This window comes from Ursus arctos, unplaced genomic scaffold (assembly GCF_023065955.2).
Source record: "Ursus arctos isolate Adak ecotype North America unplaced genomic scaffold, UrsArc2.0 scaffold_24, whole genome shotgun sequence".
NCBI lineage: Eukaryota > Metazoa > Chordata > Mammalia > Carnivora > Ursidae > Ursus > Ursus arctos.
The window spans coordinates 2,726,034-2,748,299 of NW_026622919.1; the positions used below are offsets into that span (position 1 = coordinate 2,726,034).

At 61.2% G+C, this 22,266-nt stretch overlaps 1 protein-coding gene across 1 annotated transcript; it reads left to right on the forward strand.

Moving 5' to 3' along the window:
• The first annotated feature begins 18,807 nt into the window (after positions 1–18,807).
• On the forward strand, positions 18,808–21,713 carry CBX8 (chromobox 8). Its single transcript, XM_026483979.4, has 5 exons — positions 18,808–18,956; positions 19,346–19,389; positions 19,597–19,662; positions 19,779–19,845; positions 20,292–21,713. Exons 1-5 carry the CDS (start codon positions 18,888–18,890, stop codon positions 21,183–21,185), a joined length of 1,140 nt encoding a protein of 379 aa, XP_026339764.1. The 5' UTR covers positions 18,808–18,887; the 3' UTR covers positions 21,186–21,713.
• Positions 21,714–22,266: the final 553 nt, after the last annotated feature.

Below are 22,266 nucleotides of genomic sequence, written 5' to 3' on the forward strand. Positions count from 1 at the left end.
CCTGTAAGCGCCCCCAGGGCAGCCAGCGCCTCGGCTGCCGTGCACAGGGACAGGTCAAGAGACAGCACTGCGAGGGGTCATGGGGCCGCAGCGCCTAACCCCGCAGGTGGGAGGGGATGCGGCCCGGGAATGGAGCTTCCAAGCACCGGGTTTTGCAATGAGGGGACCGGGTGGGGAGCGGCCAGAAAGCCCGCAGCTCTCGGGCGGAGTGTCCCTTTGCCGCTCGCCTTCTGGGCAAATCCATTCATCGCCCGGGCAGCCGAGGCTGCAGCCGAGCTCGCTCACTCCACCCTGGGAGGTGGCCGCCCAACGCCCGAGGAGGCTTGGGAAATGGGCGAAGTGGTCAGACTGGTTTCCGGAGCCGGGCTCGGAATCCACGCGGGCTGGCAGGCGTTGGTGGGGGAGGACTGAACCCCGCCAGCGGCGTCAGAGGCCACCCCAGGACGCTTTGTTTTCCACCCTCCAAGGCGACCCCGTGGGGGTGGGGGTGGGGAACAGCAGGCATCCAGTTGTGGAAACCCAGTCTTCTGTGTGTACCTGCAGGCTGCCCGCTCCCCACCCTGCTGGTGCCCAGCCCCCTCCCGCCGCAGCCCGGTGTTGGCCAAGAGTGCCGGAGGCGGGAGCTCCGGTCCACAGCGAGCCTGGGCTCTGAGCTTGGTGTTTGAAAGAAGTAAGAGGAGGGCAGAGGAGTGTGAAGAAGAGTCCAGCTCTGCCACTAACCTTCTGAACGACCTTGCACCAGTCACCCCCTCCTCCCAGCCTGTTTCCTAATCCCCCACTGTCCCTTCCAGTCAGACAATCATAGGAGTCTAGGTGGACCCGGTGGGTTCAAGGGGAAGGAGGGCGCCACAGCCGGTAGCCATGTGCTCCCATAGGGTTGAGCAGTTCCAAGGAAACTCAATTAGCTGTTGGGGACTGTGGGCATCCCCATCCCACGCCGAGGCGCTGGAGACTCCGGGATGGGAAAATGGAGCCTTCAAATTCCCTACCACGCAGTAGCGTGGCACTGATGGCGTAGGCTGGCAGGCGCCAGGTTCACCCAGGCTCTCTGGGCTGAGGAGGGGGTGCCTCCCCCTCCCACACCCCCCACCCCACAAACCCCTAGGTCTAGAAGTCCAGTGCAGGGGCATTGAGGGAAGGAGCCCAGAAAGCTGGGGGAGTGGCGCGAGACAGCACTGCCATCCCAGAAAATGGAGTGCCAAATTTCCCGTTCGCAGCAGCTGCTGGGCAGCTAGGGGGGTCTCGAGAGCCGCCTATGCTGCGGTCTTCTTTGAGGTTCCTCGGTGGAAAGACGGGGGCGTGAGGTTGGCACTACGCGGGGGCCGTGGGGGCTCCTGGATTAGTGACCCCCCCCAACCAACCCAATCAGAAGAGAGAAGGAACTCAGAGCTAGAAGAGTGCCCAGCCCTCGTCACCGCCGCGCCCGCGGGGGACCCCCCCTTCCCGCAACCAGGGTGGGCTGCAGCGAGGGCTCGGGTTCAGCCCTGCGACCAGCGTGGAAGGGGGTCGCGGTCGACCCGCCGGGGCTGCGCGAGTGGTCGTCGCACTCGGAGCCCCCTTGGGGCTGGGGGGGGCACACCCGCTCCCCGACAGGGGTGGGGCGAGGGCAGGGGCCCCAGGGCCCCCAGGCCGCCCAGCCCGGGTGGGCTGCAGGGGCCCCCGTGGGCCCGCGCCGGGCTTTGTCTGCGGCAGCTCGGCTTTGGGAAGGCGCCAGCCCGGGTACAAGATGGCGGGGAAAGGGTGGGATCGCGGGCGCTCGCCACGCGGAGCGGCCCCGCTCTGCCTGCATTGCAGCAGGGGGAGGGGTGGCGGCGCCGGCGACCCCGCGCGCCCCCCCCCCGCCCCCGCTCCGGCCGCTGGCCGACACCCCCGCCGGCGAGCCCGCGCCCCTCGGTCCCCGCCGCCTCTGTCTGGCGGCGGCAGCCTGCGCCTCACTCCGCAGAGCCCCGGCCGCAGCAGCTGCAGAAAATGGCTGCCAAAGCGGCGCCAGTCGCCACGCTGCCACGGGCGGGGGGCGGGCGCCGCAGCCCACCCGCAGCCCCGCTCCCCTTCCCTCGCCAGGGGACTCTCCGCCCGGGCGCCGGGACCCTGGCGGGCACCGGGGGAGCAGGGGCCGGAGCGGGGGCGAGCGAGGAGGGGGAGGGGCGGTTACCTGCCGGCAGAGGGGACGCGGGGTGGGGGGTGGCAGGAGGACAGTGTAGGGAGGACGCGCTCGGTCTGCCCCCCTCCCTGCATGCCCCGAGCCCTCACGAGGTCGCGGCTCCCGGGTGGGGAAATGCTAATGGGCTGTTGACCTCCGTGACCGCGTGCCGCCCCCACCCCTGTAGATATCCCCGTCCTCACCCCCACCCCCACCCGGGCGGTGCAGCTGGGCTGGCCCGCCTTGACGCCCCCCGCAGAAAAATGAAAATTAAATTAAAAGCTGTGTGCGTGCCGACTATAAAACGACCCAAGCCCGGAACTCCGCGGAGAAGATCCGGGTGGATCCTCCGGCGCCATGAACTGCAGCGGCGGCGGTAGCTCAGCAGGTGCCGCGCGCCCACCCTCCTCTCCGCAGGGAGCGGCTCCCCCACCCCCCCTCCGCCCAGCCGAGAGCTGCTCGCGCCGCGGAGGCGCCCGCGGCCACCCTGCAGCTCCCCCGCACCCGAGCCCAAGCACACTTCTTTGGGCGCCAAGGGGAGTCCGGGGCTCTGGAGAGGGGCGCCCAGGGCAAGCTGGAGACCCCAGCGCGAACTCAGGACAGGGCCGAGGGGCGCACCAGAGCGGGGAGGAAACTACCCCCGGAGTCCCGGGTTTGGGGTTCCTGAGGAATAAACGAAAAGTGCGAACCGAGGGCTCGTGGGTGAGGTCAGACTCCCGAATCGGGACCGCTTGGTGAAGTAGAGAGGGTCCGTAGCCCTCCGTCTCCCAATCCGGAGGAACCCAGGCCCAAAGCGGCCGTGCCGCCGGGGAGAGGTGTGTTTGTAAGTTTGGGGCTTTATTTTTCCCTATCTGCAAGTTTCTCTCTCACCCCTCCCGCCAACCGCGTTCTCGATTCCAGTGATTTCACTACCACTGGCTGGAAAACTCAAATTCAGTAAATAAGAGGGCAGAGACCAGGAGCCAACAGGTCAGGTAAAGGCGTTTCCAGATTTGAGAGCGGCTTCTGCTCTTGGGGTTAAAGAGTAGAGAAGGAGCGCACTTAAGGAGGCACGTCCCTGTGCGGGGAGAAGTCGGAGGACAACTGGGGAGCTGCACCCCCTATCCCCCCGCTGGACGAAGGTATCCATGTACCTAAGCACACAGAAACCTGAGAATGGGGGTTTAATATAAAGGACCTGGCTAACTGGGCGTGGGCAGCCACGGGGCAGGGATGGGCTATGCGGGGGCACTGAGGGGCTGCGCCCAGGCATCCACGGATTTTCCAGTGCTCAGAGAGGTCTCCATGGCACAGGTCCGGCGCGGGGCGCAGACCTAGGCAAACCTTCCGCCCCGAGAGCATCCTCAGTCCCTGCGCAGGAGGGAAACTGCCTTCTGTTAGGCAAAACACCGTGGCAGCATATCTCAGCCAAGGTCAGGGAGGGATACGTGCTGGCACCACGGGCTGCTGCGGCCGCAGACCTTCCTTCCGCAGAAACAGCGAGGAGGAGGCGGCCGAAGCCAACTTGATCCAGCAGGCAGCGCCCTCCCAATCTCGCACCCGCATTCCCTGGCAGTGCCCGTTTCCGCCACCTTCCCCCAGGAGGGGCCAGGTTGAGGGATTTGAGGTTTGGAAGGAAAGGAGGGCGAGGGCAGAGAAGGATGCCCGAGACGAAGCGGAGGTCAGGCAGGTCATTGCGCCCCGTTCCCCATCCCCCACCCGAGCCCGCCTCCTGTGCGACCCCCACCTGCGCGGTGTTCCAGGCGCAGGCTTCCCAGTAGGGGGCATCGCTCCGCGCCTCCGCGAGGCGGCTGCCCTAGAGAGGCGAGCTCGGTCACAGGCGAAGTCCCCAGGGCGCTAGGGTACCCATTGTCTTAGCTTGCCTCTTTGGGTCCCTGGGGAGAGAAGCGAATCCCCAAGGGGGGGGCCTCGGGCCGCAGCCGTGTCGCTAGGAGGACAGGCGCTGCGAAACTGGCGACCGCCGGGGAGGGGTCAACCGGACACCTGTGTGTGCGTGCGCGCGCGTGCGCGCGCCTCTGAGCGTGAGGGAGGGGGCGAGGGGCGCCCCTGGAACGGCGGTGCCTTGGCTGCCTGAGTTTGAGGCGAACGGGAGCCTCATGCCCAGAGGAATAGTGACGTCTTCTGCCTCCGCGGGCTCCCACCCCGCGGGTGGGCCCAGAGCTGGGCACCTGACCTGCATCCCGCAACTACCGCTCCGCTGCATTCTGCCTGGAAACCAGAGCATGGCTCTTTTGGAGCATTTTCCCTTCCGCACGAAGGGTTTTCTTTTTTTTTTTTTTTTCCCTTCCCCTCAACAATTGGCAGGTTTTTAAAGTAACCTTTAAATGAGACATCGATTTATCATTATTATGATTGCATTCAGAAATTCAGCCCGAAGGGAAACCCCGGGAAATGGTAATTTGGTGGTACCTAGGGCTGTTTGTGGTTTAGCACATCCCTGGCCCCCCAAACGCACATTTCTTGGCAGCTAATTGCTCTGATTACCTTTGGGGCGGGGGAGGTGAGTGTGCGTGTGGGGGGGAGACTCGGACTGCTCCCAGAGCCCCGTGCGTGCACGCAGTGGACCTGATGCTGCGGCGGCTACTGCAGCAGCGACGCACACACACCCGGGTCTCCAGTTCCCCTCCCGCATCCGGGCCTTTCGGCTCCTCAGCCGCCGTCCGCTGGGTTTGGGGAGGGGGGTGCGTGGGGTGTGATGTGGAAGCGTGCGCGGAGGGGACCAGGACAGGCCGAGCGGGAGGAAGAGAATGACAGCGAGGCAGAGGGGGAGGGGGACAACCGCGCGCAGAAAACTTGGGGGAGAGGGTGCAGGCAAAAACGGGGGTAGGCAAGGAGGGGGTGTCGAGGCGAGAGGCGGGGATGCCGGGGGAGAAAGAAAGGGAGGGGGCGGGGAGCGGGCGGGGAGCGGGCGGGGGCGGCTGGCTCGTTTCCACTCGTGAGAGCCGGTTGCTGAGAGACGCGCAGGCCAATGAGCGCGCACCAGCTCAGCCCGGCGCCCGCCGCGTGCCCTTATATGGTGAGGCCGCTCGGCGGGCGCTCGCGCACATCGCCATATAAGGGCAGGAACCTAAATACAGGCTATACCTTGTTCTCTGCTCGCCCGGCCGCGGCCCCGGCGATCGATGAGCGCGCCGCCGAGCGGGCTGCGGCGCGCGGGCTCCGAGCGCGGGCGGGAGAGGGCCGCGGCGGCCAGGCGGCCGGGCCAGATGTGGTCGGCGTAATGGCAGCTCGGGCCAGCTGTGGCGCTCGGAAGGAGTCGCCCGCCGCCGCCAGGCAGCCTCCTTCTTTCCTCCCGTCCCCCCTTCCCTCCTCACTGTTTCCGAGGTGCAAATGCAAATGAACTGGGATTGAAATCTAATTGCTTTTGTTTAAAAAAAAATGTGAGCGAGTCTGTATTGAGTCTGAGCAAAGGCCCAGAATCCCGAAACCGAGTCCAACGTCCGGGGGCGGAGGTTGGGGAGGAAAGAGAACTGGACTGTGATTTGGCGTTGGGGTCCTCCAGCTGTCTCCTGAGGCCTGGCCAATCGTGCAGTCATCTGAGATCCCGCGCCCCATTTCTCCGATCCCCTCGGCGCCAGGCCTGGCCAAGGTCCCAGGCCGGGGCTCGAGGGTTGGGTGCTGCGTAGGGCCGGGACGGTGGGGAGGCCAGGAGCGGTGGCGATGAGGACCCACGGGATCGGTGCCCGCGCCGGTGCGGGAAGCCTGGAGACTGTCGGGCGGTGAGAGAGAGAGAGGGAGGTGAGAGGCGTCGCTGTCATCTCTCTCCGCTGTCCCTGCTCCCTGATGTCAGGCTGGGTGTGGCCCGCAGTGACCAGCCCGACAGGTCCCTGATCCAGCTACTGGATCAGGGGCCCGTTAGGCGAGATCAGACCACTGAGAGTGGGAGGGGCTGCAGGAGGTCTCTTTGAGTGGAGAGGTTGGCGCAGGGTGGAGCTCCTGGACAGCCCATCAACCTCTGCCATCCAGGCTCCTGCCTGTGCGGGAGACCTGAGTCTTGTCTCCAGCAGGTTGCTTGTCTTCCTCCTCCCCACTTCTGGCCAGTCCCCTCACCCATCAGGAGAGGGGTTTTAACCTCCTCCTGGTCACAGGAGTGGCCCCTGGTCAAGAAGAGGAAGGAGGAGCCTCAGTCTGGGACCTGTCCCGTGCTGATGCAGTGTCCTCCTCCCACCCCCGGGCCTGGGCAGCACAGCTTTCCGTTGTGGATGAATGTTGTTGGAAATCCCAAATAGCCCACCCAGTACCCCCCCACACCCACACACCATGTTTGGGGCTAAGGCCTTTCTCTCCCACCGTTTGCAGTGGGCATGGGAGACTCCCAGAGACCCCTGGCTCACCAGCAGGGTGATGATCCTGGAGAAGTGAATGCACCTGGATCAGTGGCCTCTGGAGCCTGAGAGAACCCTTGCCGGGCACACGCTCCACAGGTGCCTCACATCCCCCTCTCTGGTCAGTTGGGAGTGGGACTGCATTGACCTGCCTTGGCTTCCCCCGTGCCTGGAGATGCCACGGAGAGAAACTCTCCCTTCTGAAGAGGCCATTTCCAGTAGCATGATGCCACCTATAGAATGTACCTGGAATTAGTCCGAGCTGCAGCGATGCCTCCAGCAGCGTGGTGCTGGTGAGGGAGCCGGAGGGAAGATAATGCCCTCTGTTGTCCTTAACCAAGGTTGGGGAGGAGAAAGGATTGGAGAAGTGGTCCGGGCACCCAGTCCTTCCTCCAGGACTCTTTCTCTTGCCTTCCTGGATCCCCTAGCTAGGTGTTCAGTAATTCTGCGCCTGGCATCATCGTTGGGGAAACTGAAACTGATAACGGCACAGCTGGGACAGGAATGCACCTGCTCTCGGTAGGAGTCCCCGTGCTTTCCAGACAGTCTCACCCTCCAGGGTTTTTGTGTGCTGGCTGAGGTGATGGACCAGTGGTCAGCTATCCATGGTTAACAAGTATTTTCTAAAGGTTCCAGAATCCCAATAACCCTGCCTGAACGACCCCACATGTATGGAATGTGGAGACTAGACACTGCTTTAAGGCTAGCTGGCTTCGAATGATCATTTTCTAGGGAGAAGCTGAAATCAGGAGAAAGAAACTGACTTGCCCAAGGTAACTCAGCTAGCCAGGAAAGAGCAAGCTCAGAGCTGGACCCAGACCTTTTAATTCCCAGTTTCTGGATTATGCAGATGCATCTCAATGGTAGCCTGGGCACAGCCTTTCTTATCAGCATGGCTTAGGAGCCCAGGCGCCCCGCAGCAGGTGCATGGAGGGAGTCCGCGGTGGCAGCCTAACTGGCTGTTCCAGCGCTTGGAACTGACAGTCATTGATGGCAGCCAGTCACTCTGTCAGGGCGATTGGGAAGGATGGGGACTAGAGACAGGAAAACTCTGTCAGATTCTGGCTCCAGGCTGCTGGGGTGCTGGTCTTGCCAGAATCTAGGCAGTCCAAGAACCAGTGACAAGCCCCCCATCCCGGCTCTCTCATGCCAAACCCCACAACTCAGAGCAGCAGCAAGGCCATACCCGCTTCCCTGTGGAGCCTGGTTCTACACCAGGGAGAGCGACCCCAGAATCTCCTCTTAGGCCCTCAACTCCTGGGTGACAGACTTAGGTCCAGCCCTGTCCTGTGGCTGAACTTGGTCACTGTCAAGTTACTTAAGCTCTCTGAGCTGGTTTCCCCATCTTCAGATGTAGTTAATAAAGCCTCCCTCTAAGGGCTGTGATGAGGAGTAGAAGTGACGGGTATGGGATGCATCCAGTACAGAGCTTGCCATGGAGCCCTTGCACAGTGGATGGTAGCTGCACCTGTCCACTCCCACTGATTCCAGCAGATCCTCTTGTGCCGGGCTGAGCACCAGGCTCTGGGATACAAATGACCGTAAAACATCGTGTACATTTGATCCACATAGAAATAGGTACTCGCAAACCCTCCCCAGCAGGCTCCCCTGGGCAGTCGTCTGGTGGATATCAGCTCCAGCCTCCTCCCTATCCTCCCGAAAATTCCTCCTGTCAGCCTCTCCTGCTTCTGCATGGCTCCACCCTCACCCTGCCCCACCCCTTGCTGCCTCCCAGGACCCAGCATTCTACCTCTAGGCTGGCTTCCCTAGCATCCTTCCCTCCAGGAATAGTCGCTGCCTGCACCACAGAGGCTGGAAGAAGTAGTGCCTTACTCTAGGAATCAGCCTGGGACCCTTTCCTCATCTTGGAAAAACAGCAGTGTGTGTGTGTGTGTGTGTGTGTGTGTGTGTGTGTGTGTAGTATGGAGTCCTGCTTTCCCACAACTCAAAATCCTCTCTATGTGAGTCCATTACAGGTGCCGGTCAAGCAAACAAAATGGGAAAGAACTTGACCATTTGGCAGGTGGGAATACTGATTTTCCAGAGAAGAATCTGATCTTGCAAGGTGCAAGCCCTGGAGGGGCTTCCCTGGATTCCTCTGAACTTGGAACAGGGGCGAGGCAGGGTTGAGAGCCTCAGCGGGAGAGGACACCGGGGTTAGCCCACAGGCGCTCAGTCCCTGAGGGACGGTGGATAGGGAGAGGAAGAAGCTAAGTCTGCGGCTCAGATCCATTTCCCCCAAGGTGTCTCTCTTCCATTTCCGCACCCTTCCTCCCCTTCTCTTCCCCCACGCTTGTTCGTGGCACACCCTCTCCTTCCGACTCGCATCCCCGCGTGGCCACCAGCTCACCCCCAATCCCGGGCGCTGCTGAGTGGTGCGGGCGCGGGTAAAGCCCCGCTGGACCCCGCGGTCCCCCGTGCCCACTGCGCCCACCCTCTGCATTTCATCTGGACAGGAGCGCGCGGCCCGAGCGGGGACAAGTGGGCGGCGAACTTTTCGCCTGGCCGGACTCGGGGATTTGCTCTTAGAAATTCCCGACTCAGGGAGGAGAGCTTCCCACCCGCCGCCCCGCACCCGGGCCGCGCCGCACGGGGGCCTGCGATGGCGGCTCCAGGGCCCCAAGCCTGCACCTCGCACCCCCAGCCCGCCTGCGCCCTTCCGGCCGCTACCGCAGCGCCCCCTTCCGCGTGGGCTGTTCTGTGTTCGCGGCGCTCAGGGGCCCAGCTGGCTCCCGCTCTGGGGCAAACGAAGCCGTTCCTCCAGCCCTTGCAGGCCCGACGGCGCCCCCCGCAGGAGGAGAGGCTGCTTGCGGGCCCAAGAGGTCTAACCTCCCCTCCTCGCTTGGGGGCAGGCGGGAATGGGGAGTAGAGCTCTGGGAGCCACCACCCGGAGGCTGCTAGAACATCCGGAGTGGGCGGGAGAACGAGGTCGGCTGGGGACCTTCTCCTGCAAACTTAAGAGCTTTCGGAAGCTTACAAGTGACAACGCCTTGCAATGCGCTTAGCTGGCGCCTTCCTCTACTCTTCATTCCGTGTCCTCCCTAGTCTCCGAAAAGGAGAAACTGAGGCTGGGACTGTGACGGGGAGGCCTGGGATCGCAACTCCCCTGCGTTCTGCAGCTAGGAAAAGTCTCGGGGGCGGCCCGAATATCTTTGCTCGGGCATTCTAGGGGTGGCCTTCCCCCCAGGGAAGAAGCTGTGGTCGCTCCCACATCGCTGGAAAGAACAGGATACCTCTGAGGTCGGTCTGCACCACCTGGGAAGGCGTGAAGAAGTCAGGATAGAAACGGCATCTAAAAGGAAGCATGAATGCACACAGAAGGAGACGGAGCGAGGACTCCCTGTCCCACTCCAGCAGCCCCCAGTCTCCAGAGACAGCCACTCCTGCACACCCCCCCCCCGTCCCTCCTTCCTGCTGAAATGGCCAGTCCTTCCCCGGTGGGACTAATTCTCTGCCCGTTTTCCCCTCCTGTCGGCCCATCTCTGCAGGTTGCTCCACCTCAAAGCAATTCCTAATCTACTTTGCTCCTACAACCCTGATTTTGAAAGGAACTTAAGAATTATTTTATAAGAAGTGACTGCGATGGTGGCATCTTGGTGGCAAGCCTGAGTCGCCACCACCTCCTTAATAAACATAAAACGTGCATCTTTTGGGAAGAGATAGGGAGTTCTTGTCCGCAGCAGGATGCGGGGTCATGGGCGGGTCTCCCGCCCTTTTGCGCTGTGCTCCTTCTCTGCACTGTCTACTGGGGGAGGGGAGACAGTGGCCTCTTCGGGCACTAGCTCTGCAGCAAAGATCTTCCGGAGCCCAGAATCGCCCTGAAAGTAGCCCCGCGATTACAATTCTGGTACAAATTCATTTACCATATTTATTTGTGGATTTTCTCCCTCCCACTCTTCATATTAAAAAGGATCAAAAAGATTTTTTAATGTATAAAAGATGTTTCCTCCACATAATGCCCTCTCCACCACCCACACACCCCCATTTTTTTCCCCTGCTTTGAATTCAAAGACTTCTGCCCCAGTCAGCAGGGCGACAATCTCAGAGCAAGGAAGTGCTTCCTCTGATCTGTCCAAAGTGTGGGGAACTGAATTCTGGTGGGACCAGACCAGAGGCCCAGAGTACTGGTTGGCCAGGCACCTCCTTAATCCATAGCGGCCGGGGTCTACCTTCTCCCCCGCTTTACCTTCAAAGTCTGCCTCCAATATCCCCCTCCACAGTCATGCTGACTCTGTTTCTGGAGTCACCCAACCTCCCATGACGAGTGGAGGGATAGATTGAGTGTCCTTGGCGGCTCTCACAGTGGCTCAGCCCTTCACCCGTTTGGCCAAAAAAGTAGCAAAACTCCAAGGCTGACACTAGAAAAATAATAGAAACTCAGCCTTTAATTACCACTACTCTAAACTTCAACTCTCCCCGGCCCAGGTCAAGAACCCCACACTCTCCACAAAATCAGGTTTTCTTGCTTTAAACCTCTGTTTGCTGGATCTCAAGGACTAGCTGAAGAAAAGAAAATTAATTTTGCCTCTGATTGCTGTGTTATTCTAGATAAGCCATTATTATGCAAATGAGGGAGTGCGGCTTTCAAGATGAATAAGAACGGTTCCGGGTAGCGGCGCAGGACAGCCCCAGATGTTTGCATAATTACTGGTGCCCCAACTTCGAGAGTGCAAAATGTCAAGGGAGGAAGTTGTGCGGGTAAATACGGTACCACGTTCCCTGAATTTGATTTCCTAGAGAAGGGCGGGGAAGCGGGTCTGAGGCATTCATCTGCAGAGAGGAAAGGCGTCCGGGCTCTCCCGCTAGGCTGTCCCGGCCCGAGTGGCCGTCTGCGCTTTGCCCCGGGGGCTGAGCCAGCCCGCGGCCGAGGGCAGCCGGGGAGACCTGGGTCTCGCCCGGGAAGTGAGGCGCTTGCGCGGGGACGGAGCCGCCGCTGGCCGCGCGCTTTCCGGCAGCCCCGGAACCGGCAACGCGGCTTCTGGGCGTGCGCGGAGCCGGCGCGCTCTGGTCGCAGCGCCTCGACGCCCGCCCGGCTTTGTCGGGCCCCGGACAGCGTCCCCCCGCCCCGGGGCAAAGGCTGGGGGTGCACCGCGGGAGCCCCGGCGCGGGGCTGCAAGGAGAGGCACCGATCCGGACCGAGGACGCCCAGTTCCGCTGCGGTCCATCAGAGAGAAGGCGGGACCCACGCGGGCACTGCCGCGTTTTCTCCGTCGAATCACGACGTCTATCCCCGGGGTTTGCCGCTCACCCACCGCAGTCCCCGCTCTGCCCAGTCCCGCGGAGGGAGGCGCGCCAGCAGACGCCTCTGCTCCCCCAGGTTGCTCGGGAGATCCCCAACTTGTGCCTCCTCGAATGACCCGGCATTCCGCCCCTCGGTTTTTCTGACCTCTAAAAGGGGAGGCTGGACTGGGGCTCTTTTCAGCGTAGACAACCAAATAAGGAGTGGCACTGGCTGAGGGACCTCCAGTTTGGAACTCCTTGAGGTCCCCGGAGTCCCAGGAAAAAGTCACTTCAATTCCTTCCGCTTGGGGGCGAGGTAGGAAGCGAGAAAGAACGTGAAGCTCCAGACGGAGTCCCAGGCGTCCCCACAACTTCCCCAGGGCGGAGAGAGCCCGTTGTGTGTGTGTGGGGGGGGGGGGGTGGAGAGGAGGAGGCGGTGACCAGCGGACTAGCAAGTCTGGCTACCGAAGTGCCAACTCTGGCGGAACCCGGGTTCAAGGGAGGCAGGAGACCTCACTGAGCCCAGGCTCTGGTGCCGGTAATCCTCGGCCGGCCAGCCTCGCCTCGGTGTCTTCCCTTGGGAGGGTGCGTGCTCCCTGCCTCCCGGATGGGTAGGGTCAGGAGAGGGGAGGGGGCGTACAGGGACCGTGTGCCGCGTAACGGCGAGGCCAGCTACGTCTCCGTGCACACAGAATCCGGGGTCAGACTCGCCACCTGGGGCATCCTGAATCACAGGCTGCTGTCAATGGGTCGAGCCGTCAGTGCCAGCGCGGACGCAGCAGCAGAGTCCACGCGCTCGGGACCTCCCAGGCCAAGAGACTTCGGGTAGTGCTCTCCTCTTGGATGGGGCTCCAAAGCCTTGACCCCTAAGCCACCCACCTGTCTCAGGCTGCTCTGCCGCCACACGCCGCCGCCCTCCTGCCTCTCGCAGTCTTGCCCCGCTGCGCCTAGACCGTCGGGTCTGAACCCCTTCTACAGGAGCGGCGGGAACCCAACGCCCGGACCCACCCGCCCCCCGTATGGCTTCCACCCCTGGAGACCGGTACAGGGGGTGCAGCCGCTCGGCTTTCCCGCCCACCTCAGAGCCATCTCTCCCGTGCACCCCACCGGCCAAGGGTGCCTCCTGGCTCCCGGAGCTGGATTTCGCAAGTAGCACCAGGCGATCTTCTGGAGAGGATTTGGGGGGGGCCCACCCTGCGGCGCACAGGAGCGCATGCGTGCGAGCTCTGGCGCTGTGCGCGTGCTTCCGCCTCCAGGCACCCGCAGTGTGCCTGGCCTCCACACTGCGAGGGGCCTCGGGTGCGGTTCTCAGGGAGCCCCCTTGGTGGGATGCGTCCTGGAGCAGATGCCCTAAGGGGCCAGTCTACACTGTCTGAGGGGTACGCAGTCAGTTTTCCCCAAAGGGCCGATGAGCACCCAGCTCCCTCTTCGTGTGTGCCCCTCACGGGAAGTTAGGGACAGCTCAGGCTGACCCTGTGGGGGGGGGGTGTCACCTAAACCAGACTCACCGGTTCCTATTAATTTGACCTGGTCCCACAGCACCAATAATAGCAAAAACCTTAACTAATAATGTCAGCGTTTACCTGTGCCTGACAATGAACGCTCCTATCCACCCTGTGGGGTAGGCATGTGAATACTCTCTTGTTTTTTATAGTTAGGGTAACTGAAGTACAGAGTGGTTAAGTAACTTGCACAAGGGCACACGCCTAGTAAGCGGATTTGAATCCAGGCAGGCTGGCCCTAGAGCCCACAATTTTAGCCACCGTGCTCTATGATGAAGGGAAAACAAAGACCTCCGCCAACATCTAGCCTGGAGCCCAGTTGACTGGGCTGCTAGAACTCCTTCCCACTTCTGTTGTTCCAGTCTCATCTTTTTTGCTAAGGTCCCAGAGCAGTATCCCTACTTAGCAGGACGAGGCTGCTGATTCTGGTGATGAGACCCCTGGCTTCATCTATGGCCACCCCAGGAGGTTCCATGGGCTCTTTCTTAACTTAAATTCTTTCCTTAAGCCCTGGAGGAGTTGAAATGTCCAGAGGGTCCAAAGCCCTGATGTGGAGTATTAGACTTAGGACCTCTCAAGCAGAACACCTGCTGTGTGCCCCTGGGCAGCTTACTTGGCCTCACTGTGCCTCAGTGTGCCTCATCTGTAAGATGGGAACAATGGACTTGATCTTCCCCGGTTGTTAGGAATCTTAACTGGTATCCTCCCCATGCCACACAACAAGTGTTCAAGGGATGCCACCTGCCTCTGAGTGGCCGCTGTTCCTCCTATGGAGGGAGCATCAGGGGGCTTGATTTCACCTCCTGTGCTTTTGGGGGGCCAAACTCAAAGGTTATGTGGCTCCTCAGGTATGTGCAGGCTTGTGGGTAATTCTCGGAACATGGTCAGCCCCCCTCTTATCCTGTGCCGCGTGTTCTAGCGTTTCTCTAACAAGGATGGTCTGAAGGTCTACGAGGGAGGAGAAAGTGGGACAAAGGGGTGGCACTTCCTGCTTCCCCTTCCTGCTCCGGGGAGTTCACGGGAAGTAGGGACAGCTCAGGCCGACGCCCGGCAGCCTCACCTCCAGTCATTGGCCAGCGTGTCCCGTCCGGTTGTCGGGACCTCTCTCAGGGGGTTGGGTCACCCCTGCAGCTTCCCCCAGTAGCAGGATATCAGTGCCGTGCAGGTTCAGGCCCTGGCTTGGGCGTGGGGGAGACAGAGGCTAAAGATGCCCGTCAGATTCTGGGGCCACGGAAAGTAAGCCCCCGGTCCCTGTTGCGGCACATGAGACCACATCCCACCCGGCCATGCTTCAGAGTCACCCGTGCTCGCTTCAGAGCTGGCCCCACCATTGTTCCTGAAGGGAACGATTGGGTTCCAAATCCGCCCGCGTCGTGGCCAAGACCAGGCAGATCCGACGCCCGCCAAGCCGCGGAGCTGAACTGCTCCCAGTGAACGAGCTGAGGCCCGGCCTCACCCTCCAGCTAGAGGACGCGCTCGGGCTTGCTGGTCTGGCCGGCAACCCAGGAGCCAAGCGCCTTGCCCAGCTTTCTCCTCCCCTTCCTTCCCTCGGACCCCGCCAGCCTCGGGCCTCCCTCCCCGGACATCGAGTCCATTGGCAGCGGGCACAGGGAGGCCTAAGATGTCCCCTGGCCCTGGGGTGGCCTCCAGGCTCAAATGAGACTGTGACGTGGAGTGTGGTGTGGGAGCACCTTCCAGAAACTGGGGCGGATGGCTAGGCTGGCTCTCAGGTGTGGGGAGCAGGCTAGAGGTCCTTTGTCGGAATGGACAGTGGGACTGTATGCCCAGGTCACCAAAAGCAGTGCAGAATTGGGCAAGAGACCCAGGGGTTGGGGAAGCAGGTGTCCCGAGGTGGGCGGGCGCCTGTGTTTCCGTAAACAAAGGAACAGGGCAGCTCATCTCAGAAACTAGGGGTTGAGGGAAGGCTGCTAAGAGAATCGCCGACAATTTCCTTCATAAAAATGCGATCTGAGAGCATTTGATTTCCACTTTCACTCCCCCTTGCCCCCCGCCCCAACACAAGCACTGTCTCCAAAGACACTCAAATTGCAGCCATATGGGGCTAAAGTAATAGGAAGCAGTTACCTTATTTACTGCAGAGGCTGCGCACTCCAACCTGACAGCCGCAGCCTAGGGCAGCGGAGAAGTGGAATTAAAAGCAGAGGGTTCTTGTTCTTTGAAACTTTGTTTTGTTTACTCCCAGGAGTGCACACGGGAAAAGCAATTATCTAACTTTGAAAGAGGAAAGTAGTTGTGTGGAGGAAAGAAGGTAGGTGGCGAAAGTTGAATGATTCAGGAAGGGACATTCGGTAAAAAAGTGGGGACTAGGTTCCCTGTTCTCCTGGTTTCTAAGACAGTGGCACCAGCTGACCAGTTTGAAAGAACCCTTGCCCGCTCTGCCAGAATGACCCCTCCACAGCCCCCATGGCTACTGCCCTCTCCTGGCACATACAGGCATCCTCAGTGCCCACCAGGGAGGCCCCAGCTCTGGGTCCTGCCCCACTACAAGACCATTTCTCAGACTGATACCTCTCAGTCTTCAAACCTTCCCGGAGCTGAGGTCGCTCAGCGACCCGTTTTTCCACTCTCTGCAACCTTGGGGGTTTGCTTTGATTGGGAGGCAAGACTGAGTGTGCTGATGAAAAGAACGGGACTCAGTCTGGTCTCAGGTTATTCTGTATCTCTTGTTCCCTCTGGGCTGAGTTCTGTCTTTGCTGTGGGCTCTGCAGCAACAATTCCCGATGTTTGCAAACTCAGACACCTCGCAAGCGATAATTTTGTTCAGAACAAGAGTTTTCACTACCGGGCATAAAGAAAGGCAGAAAGGTGCAGCAAGAAAGCAAGGGGAACATTTCTCAGTACCCCCCCAGAGGAGGGGACTGTGCATAGCCACACCAGGGTTTGCATTTCCCCACTTCAAGCTCCCAAGGCATGTAGGCAAAGAAGGAAAAGAGAGAGAGAGAAAGGGAGGGAGGGATGAAAGGAGAGAGAAGGAAGGGGAAAGGAAGGTAGGAAAGCAAGGAAGGAAGAAAGGAAGGGAAGGATGGAAAGGAAGGAAGGGATGAAGGAAGGAAAAGAAAAAAGAAGGAAAGAAGAGAAACCCTGGGAGGGAGGAGGAACGCTAACTTTTTCAGCGTGAAACTGAAACCATCGACCTCTGCACGCCTGGAGCAAGCTCCGGGTCTGTGAAGGCACCCAACGCAAACACAACTCCCTGGGACAGGGCTCCAGAAACCCTATCTGAAGGGAAACCGCCACTCATTGCGGGCGCAGGCAGCCTCCGAGGGGTGGGGGGAGGGCGGGAGGCGAGGCGGGTCTGGTCCTCCGGCTGCTCGGCTTAGGCTCCCCTCCGGCCTCCAAGGTGGCCCTCGATCCTCCTCCGGCGGCTGGTGCGGGGCCAGGGCAGTCCGGCAGCATCGCCCACGGCAGCCGGCGGATTCCAAGAGGGGGCAGGCGGGGCATGCAGTGCGACCCGGGCCCGGGGCGGAGGGTGGGCTTTCTCTGGGCGGGGAAACCAGACACTTATAGGCGGCTGAGGCCGACTTTATTTTTACTGCCCAAACTGTTGGAAAGTATTTAAGCTTAAACAGAAACAGCTGTATCGCTGGCACCGGCCAACGAAACCATTTGTTACCGGGAATGACTTTTTATGATTAAGGACGCGGCCGTCGGCGGCCTCTCGCGGGCGGCCCGCGCGGGTCGGCGGGGCGATCTGGCCGTCGCCAACTCGCTGTTCGTTAAGACAGAACGGCCAGAGATGGGGCTGTTCACCCAGCGCCCACCTTGTAAAGTTTGGGAGCAAGGCCAAAACCTGGAACCCCGCGTTTCCAGGGGCGGGGGCGGGGAGTGAGAGGGAAGGTGGGCTCGGAGCCGCGCCTGTCCCGCTAGCCCAGGACCGCCTCGCGCCCGCCGCCCGCCGCGCACCTAACTTTGGACAGGAGGCCAGTTTTCCGCTCTGGGCTTCCTGTCCTTTCGAGTCAGACTCCTTGGCTCGCCTTCTCTCTCTCTCTTTCTCGTTCTCTCTCTCTCTTTCCCCCTATTCTCCCACCCTATCCCTCGACAAGGGAAATCGCTTCCAGTCAAGTTTATTACCGATGTTTTAACTAAATCGTGGTTTCCAAGGAGTGGGTGCTGTGACTTGCAGCTTGGGCGGTAAGAGAAAAGGGTCGGGGGGAGCTGGGCCTTGCTTTAGGCTGTCACCGCCGCCGCCCCAGCCAAGGGTCACCGCGAGCTGAGCAAAAGCGTCTGTGCGTGCGTGTGTGTGCGCACGCAAGGCATCCGTGGCCCGGTCCTCGCCTCCGGTTCCTGGACCTGCTATCTTCGCCCGTGAGCCCCTGTCCCTCAAGCAGCACTGGACTCCGCGACACCCCCTCCCACTTCCCGCTCGGGGTTCTCTGGCCGAGTGTCTGCTGCGCCCGTCGGGAAGAGCCGTGGACAGGAAGTGCACAGCACAGGCCCCGCAGGTCGCCTGGGCCCTCGGGGAGCGGGACGCCCCCATAGCCACTCGTCCCAACCTCAGCCAAGCTCCAGGCTCTGCCTTGGTGGTCGTGCATGCCCTCCCCCAACACACCCAGACTCCCGGCAAAGGGTTGGGGCTGGCGACGTGCTGGGCCGGGGCCTGGCGGGGACAAGCAGCACGGACTGGCGGCAGGGGCAGGTGGCTGCGTGCATCGCGGACGGCTCCGGGGCTGGAAGAAGGCGCTCGACGTCCCCCGCGGGGTCCTGGGGCGCGGGAAGGCTGGGGCGGGAACAGCGGGTGCCCACTAGGTCTGCATTCGGCTTCCGAGCTGGGAGCGAGCGCTGGAGCCCAGCTCGACTCGCAGGGCCCGGAGGGTGGCCGAGGGCAGGGCTGCGCGACAGGAGACAGAGACACAGGCACATTGATTTGTTAGCGGGATGGGGCTGGCGGTGGTGGGGGAGGCCGTTGTCATGGAGACTGAGGGTCGGGTGTGGGGAAGCGGGGAGCAGGCCAGGAGGGGAGCGGGTCCAGGTCGCGAGGTTGGCTTTCGGGGTACCGGTGCGGCCCGCTGCGCCCCAGCACCTGTGCATTGTGCATTGTGCTGCGCGGGCGGCGGCTTGGGGGGGAGGGGAGGGCGCGACTCCGGGCGGTGGGGGTGGGGCGGCAGGGGTCTGCCGAGGGGGCGGGGCCTGGCTGACACCACCACGGGGGTCCCAGCGAGAGCCCTGGGGGACGCTGAGCACCGGAGAGACAACTTGGTGGCGGGGGAGGGGGCCCCAGCGAGGACAGAGGGTTGACGGCCCCCTCGGCAGCCCCGCAGACTGACAGCGGCCGAGCCCGCCCTCCCCGCTATGTCACTTCCGGCGGCGGCCCCCACCCCCTCGCGCTCTGTCTCTGGAGTAGCCTCGGACTCCGCCCCCTGGCGATTGGAACGCGGGTCACGTAGCAACGCGGGGGAGAAAGGGAGAGGGGCGTGGCCCGGAGCTCGCCCAATCAGCACGCAGGGGCGCAGGCCCCAGCCGCTCCGCTTTAGCAACGTCGTTAGCAACACGTGGGGTCGGAGGAAGCGCGGGGCGGGAGGGGAGGGGGGAGCGGGCGCGCGGGAGGGGGGGCGGGGAGGGAGCGGGCGCGCGGGAGGGGGAGGAGAACTGACGTCAGCGGGAGAGTATTATGGTCTGTCGTGCGCTGGCTGCTGCTTTTCTGCTCCTGGAAGCGGCCAAGGGGGGAAGCGGCGAGTCAACATGGAGCTTTCAGCGGTGGGGGAGCGGGTGTTCGCGGCCGAAGCCCTCCTGAAGCGGCGCATACGGAAAGTAGGTACCTCCGGGCCTCGGACCGAGGCTGGCCGAGCCCTCCCCTCCCGGCCTGGGTTCCCTCCCCCTGCTGCAGCCCAGCTTCCCTTCCCCCAGGTCCCAGCAGCGGCCGCGGCCGTGGCGGCGGCGGCGGCGGCTCTGAGCCCAAGCGCCTTCCTTAGACTTGCAGCGATGCACAGATTGCATGGGTGGGGGGCGGGGTGGGGGGGTGAGTGCCGGTGCATGCACTTTGTGCAGCGTTTCGTGCAGGGGTGGTGCAGCGAGCGCGTGCCTTTCGCGATGGGATTTCGCGCATTCATTCGGTGCATGCATTTTTTGCATGTATTTCTTGTGTCCTCGTCGTGCATTTCTCCCCTTGCACACACACATTTTCCCCTTTGCATCCGCAGGGACGCATGGAATACCTCGTGAAATGGAAGGGCTGGTCGCAGAAGTAAGTAGGTTATATGCAATTCTCAACCCCAGACTGTTGTTCGGGAGGTTTCTTTCTTCCTCTTTTTCCCTTTACGTTGAAATACAACACAATGCAACAAGAAAAGTTAGACACGCGCACACACACACACACACACACACACACCCGCACCCGCCGCTCTTTCCCTGTTCCCGGGACTGACGCCCACTTCTTCCTGATTCCCTCTAGGTACAGCACATGGGAACCCGAAGAAAACATTCTGGACGCTCGCCTGCTCGCAGCCTTTGAGGAAAGGTACAGGCCCTTTCAAGCCTCAGACTTTCACTTAGGGACACGGGTCCAGCCTGGACTGGAGTCCCACTAGATTCTTTACTCACACACCCCCTTTTCTTTCTCCTTCCTGTCTCTAGGGAACGGGAGATGGAGCTCTATGGCCCCAAAAAGCGAGGACCCAAACCCAAAACCTTCCTCCTCAAGGTAAGATGGCAGTGCCCAGTGGTGGGCAGCAATGTTGGAGTGTGAGTTTTTTGGGAAGGGGTCCCTGAGGCCTTATGGACCTTTGGGGTGTCCACTCATGTTGCTTATTTATAATGTAGGAAGGAGTCCCCAGACAGGCTGTCACCAGGTCAGTGGCAGCGCCAAGGGGTGTCTTGGGGACAGGGGCTGAGCCACACTAGAACTGTGCCCACAGCCATCCCGAATAGACATATAATCCAGTACCAGCAGGCAGTGTGCTTGCTGCAAATGGCTGCTTCCAGACGATTCTCTACCACTTCCCCCAGACTGCTGCCCCTAAGCCCCACCCCCACCCATATAGAAATTCTGAGGCATCAGAGGGTGAAGCAGGGAGGCCCCCCGCTGGGGGAGGAGCCCTGGAGGGTAGTGGGCCTTGCTCTGCTTTTGACATGCCTTCTCTCCTGCAGGCCCAGGCCAAGGCAAAGGCCAAAACCTACGAGTTCCGAAGTGACTCGGCCCGGGGCATCCGGATCCCCTACCCTGGACGCTCCCCCCAGGACCTGGCTTCTACTTCCCGAGCCCGTGAGGGCCTTCGGAACATGGGTCTGTCCCCGCCAGGAAGCAGCAGCAGCACTAGCAGCACCTGCCGAGTGGAGCCCCCTCGGGACCGGGACCGAGAGCGGGAGAGGGAGCGCGAGCGGGAGCGGGAGCGCGAGCGCGAGCGGGAGCGGGGTGCCAGCCGCACGGATGACAAACCCAGCTCACCCGGAGACAGCTCCAAGAAGCGAGGCCCCAAGCCCCGGAAGGAGCTCCTGGACCCCTCGCAGAGGCCCTTGGGAGAAGCCAGTGATGGCCTCGGAGATTACCTCAAGGGCAGGAAGCTGGACGAGGCCCCTTCCGGGGCAGGAAAGTTCCCAGCTGGCCACAGCGTGATCCAGCTGGCCCGGAGGCAGGACTCGGACCTGGCTCAGTGCGGTGTGGCCAGCCCCAGCCCCGCGGAGGCCACAGGGAAGCTGGCCGTGGACACCTTTCCGGCCAGGGTCATAAAGCACAGGGCCACCTTCCTGGAGGCCAGAGGCCAGGGCACCCTGGACCCAGGTGGCCCCCGGGTCCGACATGGCTCAGGCACCCCTGGCTCTGTGGGGGGCTTGTATCGGGACATGGGGGCCCAGGGGGGAAGGCCCTCCCTCATCGCCAGGATCCCAGTGGCCAGAATCCTGGGGGACCCAGAGGAAGAGTCCTGGAGTCCCTCTCTGACCAACCTGGAGAAGGTGGTGGTCACCGACGTGACCTCAAACTTTTTGACCGTCACCATTAAGGAAAGTAACACGGACCAAGGCTTTTTTAAAGAGAAAAGATGAATTGCTGGGTGGGTGATCCCAGGACGAGAGAGCAGGAGAGAGAGTGGGAGCGCAAACTTGGCATAATGCTTTTTATTTCTGGGTGGGAGGCGGCCTTCCGGCTGGTCCTGTCCCTAACTTCACACACCCAGCCCTCTCCATTCCTCCCCCCCTCAGTTTTGGTCGGAAAGATTATCTCTAGAGTTATATTTTCTATTAGATGTAAATATGTTATTTAAGAAAAAATATCTAAATATATATATTTCAACTCTTGAAGTTGTTTTATTTAAACAAGGAAAGAGAGAGAGAGAGAGACTCAGTGTGGTTCAGTTGGGGCAGACGGGCTGAGTCGCCGCCCCTCAGCCACCCGGGGCACTGAGGAGGTTGGGGACTTGGGTACAGGACCTCTGATGGTGTCTGGAGGGACTCAGCCTACCCACCTCACCCCTCCTCCCTTTTCCCACAGCCCCATGGCAGACCCCTGGAACCAAGGCAGGACCCGGATTTTTTCTCTCTTCCCATTGGCCCACCAGACCAACAAAAGATTGGCTCCCCAATCAGAAAAAAAGGGGGTGGGGTCAGTGTGTTTTGCCTTTTTTTTTTTTTTTTTAAGATTGAGAAGTCTGTTGGGGGGGGAAGTATTCACTTGAATAACTTTTGTGTATGATGTTGAAGGTAAAAAGTTGCAGGTGGGTGGGGAGCAGCCGATCCCTCCAGGACCACATCAGGAAATGCACTTTACGGGAGATAACGTGCGTGTTAGACACGCCGATCAGATCGTGCGCATGTCATGTGGATAAAATCTCCCAGTTCCCTCGATCCCTTTCCTTACTCCACAGAAAGAAAAGAAACCCAGCGAATCTGTTTACATTCCCGAAATGCCAGGATAAATTGGGAGGATCGCATGTCCGTGCCCAGAGTTCGAGACCGTTGTTGTTTTACAGGGAAAGTGTTCGGGGGTGGACTTTCTCCTTTTCGCGTCCTCTAGCCTCGCCAGGAGAAGAGCCAGTGGCCCCCACCTCCCAGGAAGAGTTGGACTAGCCTGCCTCCCTCGGGGAGGGCGGGCCACCGGCTCTCGGCTCTCGGACCGACGCGCGGCCAG